This window comes from Pan troglodytes, chromosome 3, assembly GCF_028858775.2.
Source record: "Pan troglodytes isolate AG18354 chromosome 3, NHGRI_mPanTro3-v2.0_pri, whole genome shotgun sequence".
Taxonomy (NCBI): Eukaryota; Metazoa; Chordata; class Mammalia; order Primates; family Hominidae; genus Pan; species Pan troglodytes.
The window spans coordinates 111,427,171-111,444,942 of NC_072401.2; the positions used below are offsets into that span (position 1 = coordinate 111,427,171).

At 38.4% G+C, this 17,772-nt stretch overlaps 1 protein-coding gene across 16 annotated transcripts in view; it reads left to right on the forward strand.

The window, feature by feature from the left end:
- EGF (epidermal growth factor) overlaps nt 1-17,772 on the forward strand; it is a 101,296-nt gene that overhangs the window by 57,683 nt on the left and 25,841 nt on the right. For all 16 annotated transcript variants that reach the window (XM_054683287.2, XM_054683289.2, XM_054683284.2 and 13 more), the window contains 7 exons: nt 3,346-3,450; nt 4,651-4,874; nt 8,610-8,777; nt 9,464-9,613; nt 12,057-12,176; nt 16,390-16,506; nt 17,238-17,363. In XM_054683287.2, coding sequence (XP_054539262.1) covers nt 3,346-3,450; nt 4,651-4,874; nt 8,610-8,777; nt 9,464-9,613; nt 12,057-12,176; nt 16,390-16,506; nt 17,238-17,363 — 1,010 coding nt within the window. The remainder of the gene's footprint in view (nt 1-3,345; nt 3,451-4,650; nt 4,875-8,609; nt 8,778-9,463; nt 9,614-12,056; nt 12,177-16,389; nt 16,507-17,237; nt 17,364-17,772) is intronic.

Here is a 17,772-nt window from a genome sequence, read left to right on the forward strand (position 1 = left end):
ATTTTAAATGTCAGCTGTGTATAATAACAGAGCTGTACATGGTTGTTCTCAGAAGGGTAAACGATGATCAAAATGGCAGATGTCAACCACTCTCGGGTCCACTAAGGATGCCAAGTCTTCTCATATTTCTCCACATTCACAAGGGACCTCTAATTTTAACAGTGTTTGATTAATAGCACCATGGTACCGACTGCAGAGGCAAGGCGTTCAGGAGATAGACAGGCACCACTGTTTCCTGGAGAATCAGACCCTAAATTCCCCAGTTCATTGGCTTCAGTAATAATAAGCCCTTCTTAAGTCTTCCTGGCTCTAAAGGCAGCTGCTAAAAGAAAACCTTTAATTTATCTGGAAATGAGAGGTTTATGGTTTGGAAACCTTGATATTACCTAGAAATTGGATGTAAATAACTGAGATTCCAATCTCATAATATTAGATCACATGGTAACTCTTAGCCAATCAAAAGAGGCAAAGTGGGATGCTTGCAGTTCCTTTTTGGCCTAGGAAAAGACAGATTCAAATTAACATCTAAATGTAGGAAGGAAGCACATTGAAAATTCCAATGGTAATGCTGTTATTTAGTATCAAGGAATACTGATTCCTAAAGTCAATTGCCTAGTAAAGAATCAAGAGGGTAAAAATATAAGCTATCTATTTATTCATTCTTTTGAGGTAACAGAAACTAATATGAGGTAAAAAAAAAAATCACTCTTCTAGGGTTGTTGATGGACACCTCTTACCCTAGAAGGAGGGTGAGTTTTTCTCTTGGAGGATCTCAGTGACACTGGGACGATTAGATAATGGTTAGAGAGAGAAGGACACACCACTAGATTAAAGGTGATGCTTGAACTCCCATGAACCCAAATATCCCTGCTGGTCTTTGGTTTCTCACTACCAACACTGGAGTTTGAGATTTGCTCTCTAGCTAAATCAAATAGAAGCATGTTAGGTGAACACCTTGGGGGAGCTTTAAAAGTAAATTCCAGCAATCTTGCCTTGAGACAGCTGCACAGTCAGGAGCTTATGTCGTTCTCGTCTCATCACTTAATTCCTGCCTGAAACAGAATTTAGAGATGATGTCTCTCATCTCTAAGATGATTAGAGATCATCATGAGATCAGAAGTGACAGTTTCATCTCCCCTGGTCACAAGCAAGTGGCCTCAGAATTTCTTCCCTCCCACCAAGGGAAGAGGCACAGTGACAGTTGTGTCTGAGAACAGAACTTGACACATTAAGTTCAAAAATATCTTCCACCCAGCAGTATCCTTCTTATGACCACTTCATCCGGGAGTAAAATTATCTTTTTAAAGTGGCACTGGAGTAGAAATGGTTTCAAATTCTCCACTGCCTTTAGTTGGTAGTTTGCAAAGTGTTCCCAACCCAGCATAGTCACTGAGCCAGTTTTACCTTCACCTCTCTTCTGCATACTGCCTGTGAATAAGGCCCTGTGCATAGAGCCCTGTGCATAGATTCCTGTTCCCTACACAGCACCTAGAAAATAGTTGGTGAACCAGCCACCAGAGAAGGTCTCCTTAGCATTCTGTAAAACCGGGAGGAGGGAATGGCCCTACCTTGTGTTTCTAGGCAGGCTTGTTTCATGCAGACATTGCCCTCAAGAGCAAGGTGAGAGGCCTTTAACAGATGTTTATTGAATGAATTAAAGGTGGTTATATATTCTGGTTTGCAGCAGGGAAACAGGGAAAGCAGGCAGTACATGGGGAAAGGGAGGCTCTTCTTAGCCCTATTTATATCCCTTCTGCCTGTGGTCCCACCTGCTCCAAGAAGCTGCTGATCGTCCCTTGTTTGCTCCTGAAGGGGGCAGGGATGCTATAGAGTCATGTTTAGCATTTAAATTCATCCAGTTTTCTCCATTTCTCCTGCTACTGTTTTATCTCCTCACCGTCATCTCCTGCCTGCCTCGCCCTTTCACACTAAAGCCACAGCAAACTTTCTAAAGTGCAAGTATAACTGCCCCACATTCTTTAGGTCCTGTCCTTTAGAACTTGTATATGTACATTCCCTTGCTTAGGGTACTCTTTCCATCCCCACCCACCTTTGCCTGGCTGCCTGCTTCTCATCTTCGTTTGTTATTATCTTCAGGAATCCTTCTCTGATCCCTGCTTGGCTGGGCTACCCACCCTGTCACCCTCCCTGAGTCTTCCAATTACATTCTTTACATCCTTCTTCTCAGCATGTGCTTTCATTTGCTGTGTTATAATCCCCTCTCCCTCTTTCCCCTCTTACTTCCCCCGACCTCTCCTCCTTCCCTTTCCCTCCACCTTTTCTTCCCCTCCCCGTCCAGTCCACCTAACCCTTTCTCTTCCCCTCCCACCTCTGCCTCTCTCTCCCTCTGTTCCTGTTGAACTATGAGCTCTATAAGGACGGAGACAGGGCTTTATTTACTATTGTATCTCCAATGCTTAGACCAATCCCTGACACACAGTTGGTGCTCAGTAAATATTTGTTTGACAAATAAATAGAAAAATCAGGAAATAAGAATTTTCTACCCTGCCAGATTCCATTGGGTTATTTAATGTAAAGATTAGCAAGTAATATTTCAGTACCATTGGCCCTGTTTATCTACAGCCTCCACATCTGAGGATTCAACCAAACTTGGATCAAAAATATTCAGAAATTAAATTAAATTAAAAATAAGAATACAGTCATAAAAAATAATACAAATAAAAACCAATAACATACTGTATTTACATAGCATTTACATTACATGAGGTATAAGTAATCTAGAGATGATTTAAAGTGTACAGGAGAATGTACATAGATTATATCCAAATACTGTGCCATTTTATATCAGGGAATTGAGCATCCTTGGAGAGTTCTGGTACCAATACCCCACAGATGCCGAGGGACAATTTTATTCCCATTTGTCTTAGAATTAAATGGAAGAAAATTAAAGCCAATGTAAATCTCCACCTACTGTCTTTGTGCTGGCTTGTCTCCCTCGTCTTCATGATCCCGTGAGGATAACAGTCTCTTTGCTTCTGGCTTCCATTGGTTTCAGCAGGAGATTGGAAGTTATAAAGAGAGTGTCCTCACCCAGCCACTGACACAGTCCTTTTACCTTGTCCTGTCATTGTGTATTTTCATTACCTGGCGTAAATATTGGGATGCTAATTAAAAGTGTTTAAAAATATAAAATTTGTGGGCTTATTGCTGCTACTTTGTTTGTGGGTGGGGGAGAGAGAAAGAGTAAGAGAGAGGGAGAGAGAAACAGAAATAGGAGCTGGTTTAGAATGCCTATCTTTGCATTTCAGAAAGAGGAGAAAGGAGTATTTTTGTTTGAAAAGTAAAGATGTTATAACAAACTCTCTTATTTTGCACATATTTTAGGAAATCTCTGATTGGAAGGAGTGATTTAAATGGGAAACGTTCCAAAATAATCACTAAGGAGAACATCTCTCAACCACGAGGAATTGCTGTTCATCCAATGGCCAAGTAGGTATTTGTAAAAATAAGGCACTGCTCTGCAGAGGTCATGTGACAGTTCATGGTTGATATGCTAGTGTCCAAAACCAGAAACCAAGAAAATCCATTCAATCTGTTCAAATCTTCAGCATGAATTCCTCATGCTTTTAATGTCTTGATTTTCTATTCTTGTATAATAATTTTATTGTTAATATGCTCTTTTAAATAAATTCAATTTGTTTTTGAAAGAAAAATGCACTGTAATTCATTAACCGACTAGACTCAAGCTCATTTATTTTCTTTAAAAATTTGCATTGTTGTTTACTGAGCAGAAAAGGATATTTGGATTATATGACTTATGGATTCTGTTTAGAAAAATCATAAGATATAGGTTATTCCTAGATTTTAGATGACAGAAAACGGAAACTGTGAAACGTTAGAAGACTATGCTGTTAATTGTGAGTTAGTGACACATTTTCATTTACAGATTAGAGATTTAAGGACAATAAAGAATTTCTTCCTAGTTGTTAAAAAACAAAGATAAAAACCAACCCTATTTTATTTACACTGGAAATTTCACAATGATTTATGGGAGATAATATATTGATAGTAGTTGATAATTGATTTGGAGCCAGCCAAATGATTAAAACTGTGAGAATGTAACCGTTTCTAAATAGGCCAATAAAAATTATGAACCATATTGACTTCAAAAAAAATGTGCCCAGCACCTGATTTATGGAAGTTGAAATTAACTGAGTTAATAGAGTACATTGCATAAAACTGGGTAACAGATAAATATGACCTTTCCTTTGTGTTGTAGTTTTACAAATGCAGCAAATTTTACATATGCATAACAGAAGAACAGGCGAGCAAGATTTCATTGCCTTTTTGCAGTACAAAATGCTACTTCAAGAATATTTTACTCAAGCCAATTTACTCATGACTATTTGATTAGTCATATATTGCAATTTTTAAACCAATTTATTTTTTAATCTAATGATCTGAGCTTTAATTCAACATTTCTTTTCGAAGATGCTTTACATAGACAAGTTAATTGCTCTGTGTTTCAAAATTATTTGCCGAACATACAGCGCTATCTCTTCTTCTGTATTCCTTAGTGTACCACTTTAGTATATCATGAAGTAATTTACATTGATATTTTCAATGATGAAAGAACAGAATAATTTATTTCATGCAGATATTATTTGTTGTGTGCTTTCTTGATTAAAGGAGATTATTCTGGACTGATACAGGGATTAATCCACGAATTGAAAGTTCTTCCCTCCAAGGCCTTGGCCGACTGGTTATAGCCAGCTCTGATCTAATCTGGCCCAGTGGAATAACGATTGACTTCTTAACTGACAAGTTGTATTGGTGCGATGCCAAGCAGTCTGTGATTGAAATGGCCAATCTGGATGGTTCAAAACGCCGAAGACTTACCCAGAATGATGTAGGTGAGGCTTTGGGATGGGTGATTTCTTCATCTTGACTGAGTGTTTATGAGTGTTAAATACAAAATATGTTTACACACACACACATACCACTTAGCCGTATGGGTGAATATGGAATAGAGACAGACTTCTCCAGAGAATCATGAGCTGCAAAGCTTACCTTAACATTGGAATACTGGGTAAAAAATAGTGTTGCGTAATCATTTCTCTTTCCAAGAAGTCCCAAAATCAGAATGAAAATACTAAAATTTTCTAAACTCCTTTAGGAATAAGAACTTGGTTCAGCTGTTTTCATTTCTTATGTTTTAGAAAAGTTGTTTCACAACAGTGATATTATAGGCACTTTTAGGCATGAATGAATGTCAGTTGATAACTTGTGCAAAGATTAATATAGTTTCCTCCCCTATTATTTTCAGATTTTACATGGGGTGTCATATATTTTCATAAATATCTTTAAAACATTGTAGCTCATGCCAGCTGTTAAAAGAAGTACAAAATGGCAATGAAATAAGCAGTGGGAAATTTATTTTGACTCCAGGAATGTACAAAGACAGTATTTAAACTGGGCCTTGTGGTAAATAGATGATGACAAAAGATTATAAGCCTGCAAAAATTGGTCTTTGTATGTCAGTACTACCAGGATATGTTGACTAAACTGAAATTCTGAATTTAGTAGAGGGGCATTGAATGTTCTTGCACATAAAATGTATATGTTAAGATTGGCATCTCTGGATAGCTGCTTAGGTAAAGTATGGGAGTTCGATTGGAATTTGGAGAGAAGGAAATCTGTTAGAAGCCTATAGTGGTTGTCCAGGCAACAATTGGTGATGGTCTGAGTTTGAACATTGTCATTTAAAAATGGAATGAAGGATTATGATATTAAAAATTATTGTGCGTAAAAAATTGAGAGGATTTTGTAACAGATTGCATATAGAAAATGAGAGCCAGGGAAGTGTTGAAGATGCTTTGGAGAGTTAGAAATTGGTTGGGAAGATGAAAAAACATGGTTTCTCTCATTTAGGAAGAAGCTAACAAACTAATAATCTGTATAAGATACCTATTTTGCCCATTCTCTTTGGCTTAAGATAAGTATAATTTAAAATTTTGTGTATTTATAAGATTCTCTAAAAATTAAAGATATACTTCACAATAAGTGATATGCTTATGCACAACCTTAGACTTTATCATCCTTTTACTTCAGGGGTATTTATTGACACATTACAGGAACTGAAGGTACAGTGGAGGGTAAAACAAATATGATATCTGTAAAGCCAAGGAATCTAGTGCAGAACACATACATTATTAAAAAAAAAAATCATCCAGGCTGGGCATGGTGGCTCACACCTCTAATCCCAGCACTTTGGGAGGCCAAGGTGGGAGGGTCACTAGAGCCCAGGAGTTCGAGTCCAGCCTGGCCAACATGGCGAAACTCTGCTCCACTAAAAATACAAAAATTAGCTGGGCATGGTGGTGAGTGCCTGTAATCCCTCTGCCACTCAGGAGGCTGAGGTGAAAAGATCACTTGAGCCTGGGAGGTTGAGGCTGTAGTGAGCCGTGATTGTGCAACTGTACTCCAGCCTGGGTGACAGAGTGAAACCGTCTCAAAAAATACAAAAACCAAAAAATACATCACCCAAATAAATGTAAAATTGTATCTTTGACATAAAAAGGTAGAAAGGAATTTGAAAATTTCTAACCAGAATGTGAGGACACCATATTTTAAACCAAAAAGCATAGCAGATACTTTGTGTATCATTTATATTGCTACTATATTATATGACTAATACAACTGACTATTGAAGGCCATTATCAAATAATTTTATATTAAATTATGTAAGTAACATTCCCATTATTACAGTGCCATCTACTGGTATATATGTGGTGGCTTCCCAGCTGCCAGTTAAGAATTTCTAAGAGTGGATGTTCCGTGCTGTTGCCACAAAAATGATAACTGAGGTAATGCATTTGTTAATTGGCTAGATTCAGCCATTCCACAATGTATATATATTTTAAAACATCATGTTGTACGCAATAAAAACATATAATATTGTTTGTACATTAAAAATGTATTTTAAAAGGTTGAAGATATTCTTAATTTAAAATGCAATTAATTGTGGTTCTTCTGTAAACAAAAAATAAGAAAGATTATGTCTAGTGTGAGGTATTTGTTTAAACACTATAGCTAATTCTAACATGTGCTTTAACATGGATTAATTCCTGAGGACATTATGCCAAGTGAAATAAGCTAGTCACAAAAAGACACGTACTGTACAATTCCAATTATTTGAGGTATCTAGAGTAGCCAAATTCATAGGAAAAGAAAGGAGAATGATGGTTTCCAGGGGATGTGGGAGAGGAAATGAGAAGTTGTTTAATGGACATAGAGTTTCAGTTTTGCAAGATGAAAAAATTCTGGAGATTGGTTGTACAACAATGTGTGAATGTACTTAACACTACTGAACTTAGAAATGGTTGAGATGTTAAGTTTTCTGTTATGCTTTTTCACCATGATAAAAAAGAACTATAGCTATGTTAAAAATTCCCTTGCTGTACTTAAGGCTTTAATTTGGGACAAAGGGCCAGAGACTAGAATGAATCTTAATGACCCTGATCAACAATGATAAGTGGAGACTCATTGTAACCAGAACAAGTTATTTGAGTTTGCCACCAGTAGGGGAAGACAGTCATTCTAATCTGTCAAATCCATTGCTCGTTTACAAAAAGAGTGGTCTGTGGGAATGTGAGTAGCCTTGATTAAAACATCCAACTTCAGCCTCCTTAGCTTTAGTCTCTAACCACCTGAGATAGAACGTTAAAACATTCCCTTGCGTATTCAATACTTGCATGCCTTCTCAGAGCAGTTCCAGTGGCACAGAGAGGTAGGTTTGGTGAAGGTGGGCTCAGAAAGATGCCCACTTACTGTTAGTAGGAGGCATGAAAATGGAGGCAGCAGATAATAAATGACTCTTTCAAAAATGTGGCTAAAAAGGGAAGGAAAGAGACAAGGAGGAGCTAGAGGGGTCACGGGGATGAGGAAATGAAGATGGGAGAGAGGATATAGTAGACAGAGGGAACAAAGCTAGTGGAATGAAGAGAGGGAAGATGTAAGAGAAAGGGGGTGGTTGTTGATGGATCCAGGCCCTAGAGAAGGCAGGAAGGGTGACATCAGGGGCACAGGTCAATATTAAATAAGGAGAGAGGGGAAAGAAGGTGGGGGACTAATGCAGGCAAATGTGTTGGTGGAGATGGGAATGTGGGGAGACTCTTATACAATTACCTCAAATTTTGAAAAATCCTTACAACAACTTGTGAATTTGATCTACCGCTTATTACTGCTGCTCAAAAGAGTAGGAACCTAAGGCAAAGAGTGGTAAGATAAGTTACTCGAGTTTAGTCTATAAATAGCGACAGATGTACTAAACAAGGAAAATTCCACCTTTCTCCTTCATGGGGCTAGGACGACAATCAGCCCACATTCTCCCACTCTGCAAGTGCTGGGTGATAGTGGGCCTTGCTGGGACCTCATGCCACTATGCTCCCATTCTAAGGTGACGTTCCCTCCTCATGTGGGCTTTCCTTGAGGCAGGTGTGTGAGTCGGTGGCTCACTCATAACTTGCTGAGTAGCTAAAGAGCTGATTTAGTGTAGGAATGTTGTGTAAATTTCAAGCCTTGTCCTTTCATAAATAGTCATTGCAAAGACAAAGAAGGTGTATTTAACAAACTTGAATTGTTTCCAGGTCACCCATTTGCTGTAGCAGTGTTTGAGGATTATGTGTGGTTCTCAGATTGGGCTATGCCATCAGTAATAAGAGTAAACAAGAGGACTGGCAAAGATAGAGTACGTCTCCAAGGCAGCATGCTGAAGCCCTCATCACTGGTTGTGGTTCATCCATTGGCAAAACCAGGTACATACTGGAGATGTTACACAGTCTTTCCTTGGCTGGAATCTGCAACTGTTTTAATTGTTTGATGTCATGCAGTTGGGGTGGGGGTGGAGGGGATTTTGTAACTTTCACTAACTGTGTAGATGTTAAGATTTTCTAAGATTTAGGTTTGTTTAAGACAATCTGGTAGTTTGGTAATTGGGGCTTTATCCCTCCAATTTCACCTCTTTTCTTGAACAACTTTTACTTACCTGCTGCATTTCGAAGAGCCTTGGGTTAAGGCAGGCAATTTAGACACTGGCAGTGGAAGCTTCTGTCGACACTTGGACCTTTCCATACCCCTGAGGAGTGAGCAAATGGAAAAGGCATTTCACATTTTATAGTAGCTCTTCTTTCTGAATTGCTCTTTGTCAGTTTGACTAGATGATGAGTCAGGAAATAAGAATCACATTTGACTAAAGAGCTTCTTGAAAAAAGTGCTGGCTATACCCAGTACTAATAAGGTAATAACATTCTGGGCTTATCTTAGAATCAGTGGCTCCTTGGGGGAACTCTTCTGAAATAGCTATTGATATACCCTCTGTTTAGATACACTGCATTTCTCTCCCTAAAAGCTATAGCTCCCTAAAAGCAAGCTGTAGACTTGCATTAATGGCATCCTTTTCATCTTCAAACCTACTCGTGAATTTGTTTCTTTTCTCTACTAGGAGCAGAGCCCTGCTTATATCAAAACGGAGGCTGTGAACATATTTGCAAAAAGAGGCTTGGAACTGCTTGGTGTTCGTGTCGCGAAGGTTTTATGAAAGCCTCAGATGGGAAAACGTGTCTGGCTCTGGATGGTCATCAGCTGTTGGCAGGTAATATAATAAATTATGTGGCAAATTACCTAACGTTGACTCAGAAATACAGCTGTACATCAATCTTTATGCTTTTGCTGATTTTGAATATTTTGGATGTTAAAAGTTCTCCTGTTTTTAGGAATGCTAAGAATTTGTTTGTTTGTTTGTTCTCTTCTGCTGAGTTTTGAGTTCCTTATTACAGGCAAAATTCAATTGACCTCTAGTGGTAACAGTCTTAAGCTCCAAGCCCTCCACCTCCCCATTTATAGTGGAGTGGGTCCCAGGCTTGGAAATAAGTGTCAAAATGCTATCACCTCACAAAAATGTTCAGCGATATTTTGTTTAGAAGTTTTATGTCCTCAATTTTAGAGGTAGTAGTATATGATCTCTTATCACATGACAGGTCTTAATAAGAAAATCAAAGTCCTTTATAAAAAATAACTTCAGGATATCAAACAAATGTGGGAAATCCAGCCTGAGAAGGCTTGTGATGTACTTTTTTACAAACTAGATATGACTTTGAGGAAGAGGAAGAGTAAACCAAGTGTGAGGTATAACCAGTAGTACTTATTTGCCTCCCTTGAACGTGCACCCAAACAATCTGGGCATCTGTGGATTCATCCCTTGATATCTTTCTAGCAGAAATATACCAAAGATAATTTACATTTTATTAAATTTTTAAAAAACTTATATTTATCTGTTAGGCATGGTGTAAATATAAGTAAAGTAACAGATTGATGAAAAATAAACAAAAGTTATGCAATGAAAAAAAGAGGCTAGTTTCAGCTCACAATTCAAAATTTACTTATGTTTTTCCTCTAGCTAACCATCATAACTTTAGTATGCACTGAAAGAATTTATATGTATTTCTTATTTTATTACATAGAGTGTTAAAAAGCTGTGTAGTCAATGGTCAAGAGTTTTAAAAATTAATAATTCTTATTGATTCACAACAATCTTCTTGTGAAACTGGGTTTTATTTTTATTTTTTGAGACAGGGTCTCCCTCTGTTGCTCAGGCTGGAGTACAGTGGCATGATCATGGCTCACTGCAGCCTTGGCCCCACCCAGACTCAAATAGCTGGGACCCTACCTTAGCCTCCTAGTAGCTGGGACCACAGGCATGCACCACCATGCCTGGCTAATTTATTTTTATTTTTATTTAATTTATTTAAATTATTAATTATTAATGTATTTAAATTATTAATTTATTTTATTTTATTTTTATTTTTTGTAGAGATAAGGTCGTGCTATGTTGCCTAGGCTGGTCTTGAACTTCTGGCCTCAAGTGGTCTTCCCACCTCGGCCTCCCAAAGTGCTGGGATTATAGGTGTAAGCTACCCTGCCCAGCCAATTTTTTTTTCTTTTTCTTTTTCTTTTTATTTTTTTGAGACAGGGTCTTGCTCTGTCACCCAGGCTGGAGTGCAGTGGCAAGATCTCAGCTCACTGCAACCTCTGCCTCTAGGGTTCAAGAGATTCTCCTGCCTCAGCCTCCCAAGTAGCCGGGATTACAGGCGTGCACCATCATGCCCAGCTGATTTTTGTATTTTTAGTAGAGACAGGGTTTCACCATGTTGGCCAGGCTGGTCTCAAACTCTTGGCCTCATGTGATCCACCCGCCTTGGCCTCCCAAAGTGCTGGGATTACAGACATGAGCCACCGTGCCCGGCCTTTTTTCTTTTCTTTTCTTTTCTTTTTTAATATGAGTGTGTGGCAGTGAAGAGCTCAGCTACTGGTAGAGTTTGCTGTCATTTCCTTTTTCCATACTAAGACACCAGCTGTTGCCCACATTCCTTTTGCCATACCAGTACAAATGTGAACATGGTTGAAAAAGGCAGTTAACTTTATAGTATTATGAAAAGAATTATGACTTTAGGGACATTCTGAAGGATGAGCCCAGGGTTCTGTGGATCACAGTTTAGAAAACTGCTGTCTTACAGAATCCATTTCTCCCCTGTTCTGAGAGTGGGCAGTGCGAGAATCTTATGCCTGTATTAAATCATGACTTTTTAATGTCCTTTCATATTATAAGATGTAGGTAAAATCAGGCTAAAATAAGCATGAAAGCAGCATAAAGGAGGAAGAATGTGTATGGAAGACAAGTAGGGAAGATCATCTATTTTGTCCTTAATAACCGTGGGCTGTGATTATGAGCTGATCACGTCCCTGAGGGTTTTGGTATTTTACTCTTGTTTTTTGCCAGTACCTGAAAGAGTCCTATCTTTCTTCCGTACTGGTTCCTTATCCCCCGAATCATTAAGTGCTCAGTGAAAATGAGAGGGTGTGGGATAGCAGGGTGAGGTTTACTAAGTTACCAAGACCCTGACAGTTTTTCTGAATCCTCTTACTGTAAGAATGAGTCTGAACTCACAACCAATGAATAGTCATAAACATAAATGAAATCAAACTTTTTTTTTGAAACAGAAAAGCTAAATTTAATTGCATCTATTGACCTTCAATAGGTGGTGAAGTTGATCTAAAGAACCAAGTAACACCATTGGACATCTTGTCCCAGACTAGAGTGTCAGAAGATAACATTACAGAATCTCAACACATGCTAGTGGCTGAAATCATGGTGTCAGGTATGAATAACTAGTTCTCCAATATACCTTTGGTTCCAACAGTTTCCATCCTACCAATGAGAAATTTTGAATTACCTTTCTAACTTAATATTGGCTAAGTTCTACACAAGGCTAATGAAACCAAACCTTGGACTCAAGTCTGTCTCTTCTGAATGATGTGCCTGAGAAAGATGGCTGCATATTAGTCTGGACATAAACAGGACACCTTGAGAGTCTTTGGATGTGAGTCTTTGTTCTGTGAAGAAACAAAGTAACTTGGAAACAAAAGTAAAACATAGGACAACATATTTGAATGTATTTCCATCCACCCCTGATATTTTTGGTGTTTGGTCCACCTTGCTGTTTTTCTATTAGCCTGAAAAGTTGATAGTAATTGATAAACAAATATAGGTTGAGCACTTCAATTGCTGCAGAAAGTCCACAAACAACAAATGTTGGAATTCTTTTCTTCTGTGTTGCACATTTGTCACTAAAATGCCAAATCATGTGTTCAGTATGTAACAACTTTAGGGAACCTAAGTCTTTCTTGTTCCATATTCACCTAGGAGGTCAGTGGTTTTTCCAGCTGGGTTCAGCTCAGCCCTAGAGCTTCTGCAAACCCCATCCTTTCACTTTAGGTCACTGCCCTTCAAGCAGTGCAATTTGACTTTGAAACATTTTATTTGTTTGTGTTACTAAGTAACACTTTAACAAGATGTATGTGGCAAAAAAAAAAAAAAAAGGAAAATATTTCAAAACTCCACATTAGGACATTTAAGGAGATGCTTTACCCAACTTTTGTGGTCTGCAAACTACTTTGTTGATGTACGTGGCTCTGGGTACCTCTTACCTCACCTTATCAGTGTGATTTTTTTATAAGATATAAATAAGGAGGTTCATAATTTTAGTAATAACAATAACATTTGCAGAGAATGTTAGATTATATATACAGTCATCCATCTGTATCCACAGGGGATTGATTCCAGGATTTCCAAGTATATCAAAATCTGCACATATGCAAGTCCCAAAGTCACCCCATGGAACCCAGGTATACAAAACATCAGGCATCGGTGTAGGCAGGTTTCACATCCCATCAATAATACTGATCTGTATTCAGTTGAAAAAAATCCAGGTATAAGTGGACCTGTGCAGTTCAAACCCGTGTTGTTCAAGGGTCAACCGTAATCTCTAATTTGATCCTCATTACAAATCAGTTCACAGATATGAAAGCAGAGAGACTGAGATCTATTAAGTTAGTGACTTGACCAAAGGTTTTTGAAAATTATGACCAAATAATTAATTCATGTGAAAATAAGACGTTCTGGAAAACTTCATTAACATTAGGAATATAGTGTGTTTAGCAATTTATTTGGCATACACTGTGCTAAGTGCTGGGGATACCAAGATGAGCTAAATACCATCCCAGTCCTCAAGGCCACAGTTAGTTGTGGAGACAAACAGCATGAAAGAATAAAATACTTTAAACCAATGTTAGGGATGTAGAGAACCTTTGCAAAGTCACCAGGAATCCCTAGAGATTCATAGAGCATATTTTGAAAGACTAATGGTTGAGGGACTGAAAGACTAAGATAAATAACAGATAGGTGGGAATGGGGGAGTGATTAAGTGACCAAAGTATTTGTGAATTTGGCTTAATACCTGGAGCCTAGTGCAGAATAGAGGGAGCTGATTGTCCTGGTGAAAAACCCCTCATCTTTCCATACCTGGATTGTGTTCTGTGTTGTCCTAGCTTGTGAAGTCTTACTTCCACCTAAGTCAGGCTTGGGGGTCTAATTTCTGTTTCAGAGTGAGATTTCACATCAACAAAGTGTCTATGGCTAAAAGACAATGTGAAAACTCCACATTAGGATTTTAGAGTATAATCTAAAATTCTTAACGTGGCCTTTTGGGCCCTGTATGAAACAACCTTTAGACACCTCCCCAGCCTCAACAAGGGCTCACCAGCCCTCTTGCCTTCGGCTTTCTGTGGCCTGCTTCCCTCACCCTGGCCTTGTTTCTAACAGACATGGACATGTGTGCTAGTTGTTTTTTCAGCCCATGGTGTGTTTCTTAGCCCTTCAAAGTCCTGTGTGTCCTTCGCCCTCTGGCTCAGAAAGCCTTTCCTAGTTCCTGACCGGGCTAGGGCTGCCTATTACAGCTCTCTTAGAACCTCACTTCTGCCCCTTGATCACATTCATCACACTTGTACTTCAATAACCAATTATGCAAAACAGCAGAGCCTTTGTCAATAGCAGAGCCCTATTCTTCACCACTGTATTTTTGCCTCTCAGGAAGGCCTAATATGTAGTAGCTACTTTCAAATGAATTATATTAGTTTCACTAACAGGACCTTGGGTCTCTTCTAGTGTGATAAGGTTAATTCTTATTTAAATTATCACAATATCTTTCTTTGTCATCCTTATTTAAATATGTATCAAAGAGAGTTTGATCAAATATTTGACTAAATATCTTGATCAAAGGGGTTTTTTTTAAGGTCACTTTTTATTCTAGTCCTTAGAACCATCATGAAAAATAGACCTGGCAGAAATTGTCACTGCTGTTTTAGAGAAGAGGAATGTGAACACAGGCATTTATTTCTTCCAGAGCTTCTTTGTGGTAGAAACAACAACAACAACTTTGGCTGTAGCCTGTCCCTCCTACAACTGCATAACTATTGCTTTTCATTACGCACAGCTGCCTTGGGTTTGCATGTTACCAAGTAAATCCTGAATCATATTCTAATTTAAGATAATTCTGCAAGTGATTTAAAACATCTTGGGTAATCGGATACTGTCCACTCTACACTCTGAGCAGCCTTGTGATTTGGGAGCTAGTCTTCCAAATAAATGCTGAATTAAATGGATAATTGATTTGTTCTGATCTTATCCATCTCTAAGAGTCATGAGTGACAGGAGATAACCAAGCAAGCATGAAAGGCATCTGCTCCCACAAGAGAAATCTTCTCGCTCAAGTAGCTAAGCAAATCAAATGCAATTACCCAATGTCTGCATTCACATGCCACCTGAATCCTACTTAGATCATTTAACTTTCTTTAATTTATTGGCAAGTTTGGAGGGCTTTTTAAAAAATCTCTTCTGTACTAAGATGAGCAAGCTTACAGTGAATAGACAGATGATAAATTATATCCTACTGTGGTATGTCAGATTCCCCCAACTCCAAAAAGGTAGGGCAGAGTGGCATTTGGAGAATGATTACATACATAAGTAAAGAGAAAAAAAAAAACCTGTTCATGTTTATGGCTCAACATATAACTCTGTTCCCCAGGGCACTTGGATTTCAATGGAGTATGAAATGAAATGATCCATTTACTGCACTTAACTTGTATGGTTCATGATTTTGTAAAAGTGCCTTGAGGTGTGCAAGTCACTACATAAATCTTGATAATAAACACACATTGTGACATACTTATTCTATTATATATGATATTAGTAAATTGTCAGTAAATCTTTTTATGATTGAATTTCTTTGCCATGTTGGTGCACAGATCTACTTGCTAAATATTAGTCTGTGTGTCTTTGGGGGATAAGAATAGATTGACTCCTTTTGTTGTCAAAATGGTTGGGAAGTTTCAAAACAAGCAACAGACCTTTCAAATTTGAGTCTATTTGCTTCTAGCAATTTTATAATTTACATTTGCAAATGCTTTTAAAAATTATAAATAAGTTCATATAGGGTTCCTTGAACACACCAGATAGTGCTTTAAAACTAAAGTTCTTTGAGGGCACATAAACAGAAACATGGCTATGGGACTTTTGGGACTATGCATCTCTTTTTTTTTTTTTTTTTTTTTTTTGACAGTGTCTCACTTTGTCACCCAGGCTGGAGTGCAGTGGCACCATCTTGTCTCACTGCAGCATCAACCTCCTGATTCTCCTACCTCAGCCCCCCAAGTAGCTGGGACTATACACCAGTTTTCAGTAGAGACAGAGTTTCACCATGTTGCCCAGGCTGGTCTCGAACTCCTGGGCTCAAGTAATCCATCCTCAGCTTCCCAAAGTGCTGGGATTACAAGCATGAACCACTGCACCCAGCCAGCTATGGATCTTTTAATGTAGTATAGTTTATAGGTCAACTAAGTGTTTCTATTTGGAGGTTAACCTGTCCCAGAACTTGGGAAAGGAAGTGGTGGACTGTTCTGTAGAACCAGAAGATTAAAGTCCGTTTTCTTCTCTAAGGTCTAGAAATAACTGCACGGGATTCTTGCTATTTGCAGATCAAGATGACTGTGCTCCTGTGGGATGCAGCACGTATGCTCGGTGTATTTCAGAGGGAGAGGATGCCACATGTCAGTGTTTGAAAGGATTTGCTGGGGATGGAAAACTATGTTCTGGTAAGAGAAAAGGGCAAATACATATATTTGGACAATACTGAACCAGAAACATTTTTTCTGCTCTTTCTGACTCAAAAACTCCAGAAGGATTTATGTAATCAGCAGATTTGAATAAGTTATTTGATGTTAGCTAAAAAAAAAAAAATTGAATGACATGCATAGAAAATGAGACATATAAATATATTTACACAAATACATTGAGTTTATAGTAAAATTTATGATTACACAATATATGCAGTTGTCATTAAGGGGAAGAATTTATAATTAGCTTTAGAAGCATGAATTTGAGTTCAAGTCAAGTTTATGACTTCACCAATTCCAATGAAAACACAACTTTTTTTTTTTTTTTTTTTTTTTTACCCCAGAAGCTTAGGTCATAAGTTTTAGTCAAATGAATAGATTAATGGATGGGTTCCTATTTTATATTAATAGCCTCAAAATTATAATTTAACGATTGCTGGAAAGATCTCAGTCCTTATGGTCTGAAACTCTGGCAGAAAGTGATTTATTTACATATTTGCCTAATCGGATAGGTGGGAACTCTGTAAAGACTAATTCAGCAGTAACTTGTGAACTTTATGTCCAAGATGCAGGGCGTGCATGATGTTGGCAACAGCACCTGTAAAGGACTGAATAAGAATTGAATATACGATTATGCTTATTCTTTCCAACTAGTCCCATTTATATCAGGATTGCCTAAATATTGCACTAGTTCATAATTTTGCCCACAGATATAGATGAATGTGAGATGGGTGTCCCAGTGTGCCCCCCTGCCTCCTCCAAGTGCATCAACACCGAAGGTGGTTATGTCTGCCGGTGCTCAGAAGGCTACCAAGGAGATGGGATTCACTGTCTCGGTAAGAGGACACATGTGCTGAGGAGGAGGGCAGAGGCAGGCCTCAGAAATCAGGAAACAATGTGGGTGCATGAGCAGAGAGAAGACAGGATATAATTGGGGTGACACACATGTCAAGATTTAAAGAGTTGTGCGACCTGCTCAAACTGACATATTTCCATTCTTGGTGAACAGTCAAGTTTGTGCCCGTGTGTTATTACTGCCCTAGTCAGCTTCAAGCCCCTTTGGAGGTTGTTTACTCCTCTGCCTTTCTAATTCTTTCTGGGGTTTGAGTGACACCAGTGTCTCATCAATACTTCCCACCTTGAGCCATCATGGGGGGAGTTGGACAGCATTTACTTGTCAGTGAATTTGGTAAGAGAAATGTGGTGAACTGCAGAGCTGATGACAGTTTGTTGGAAGTCACTGCT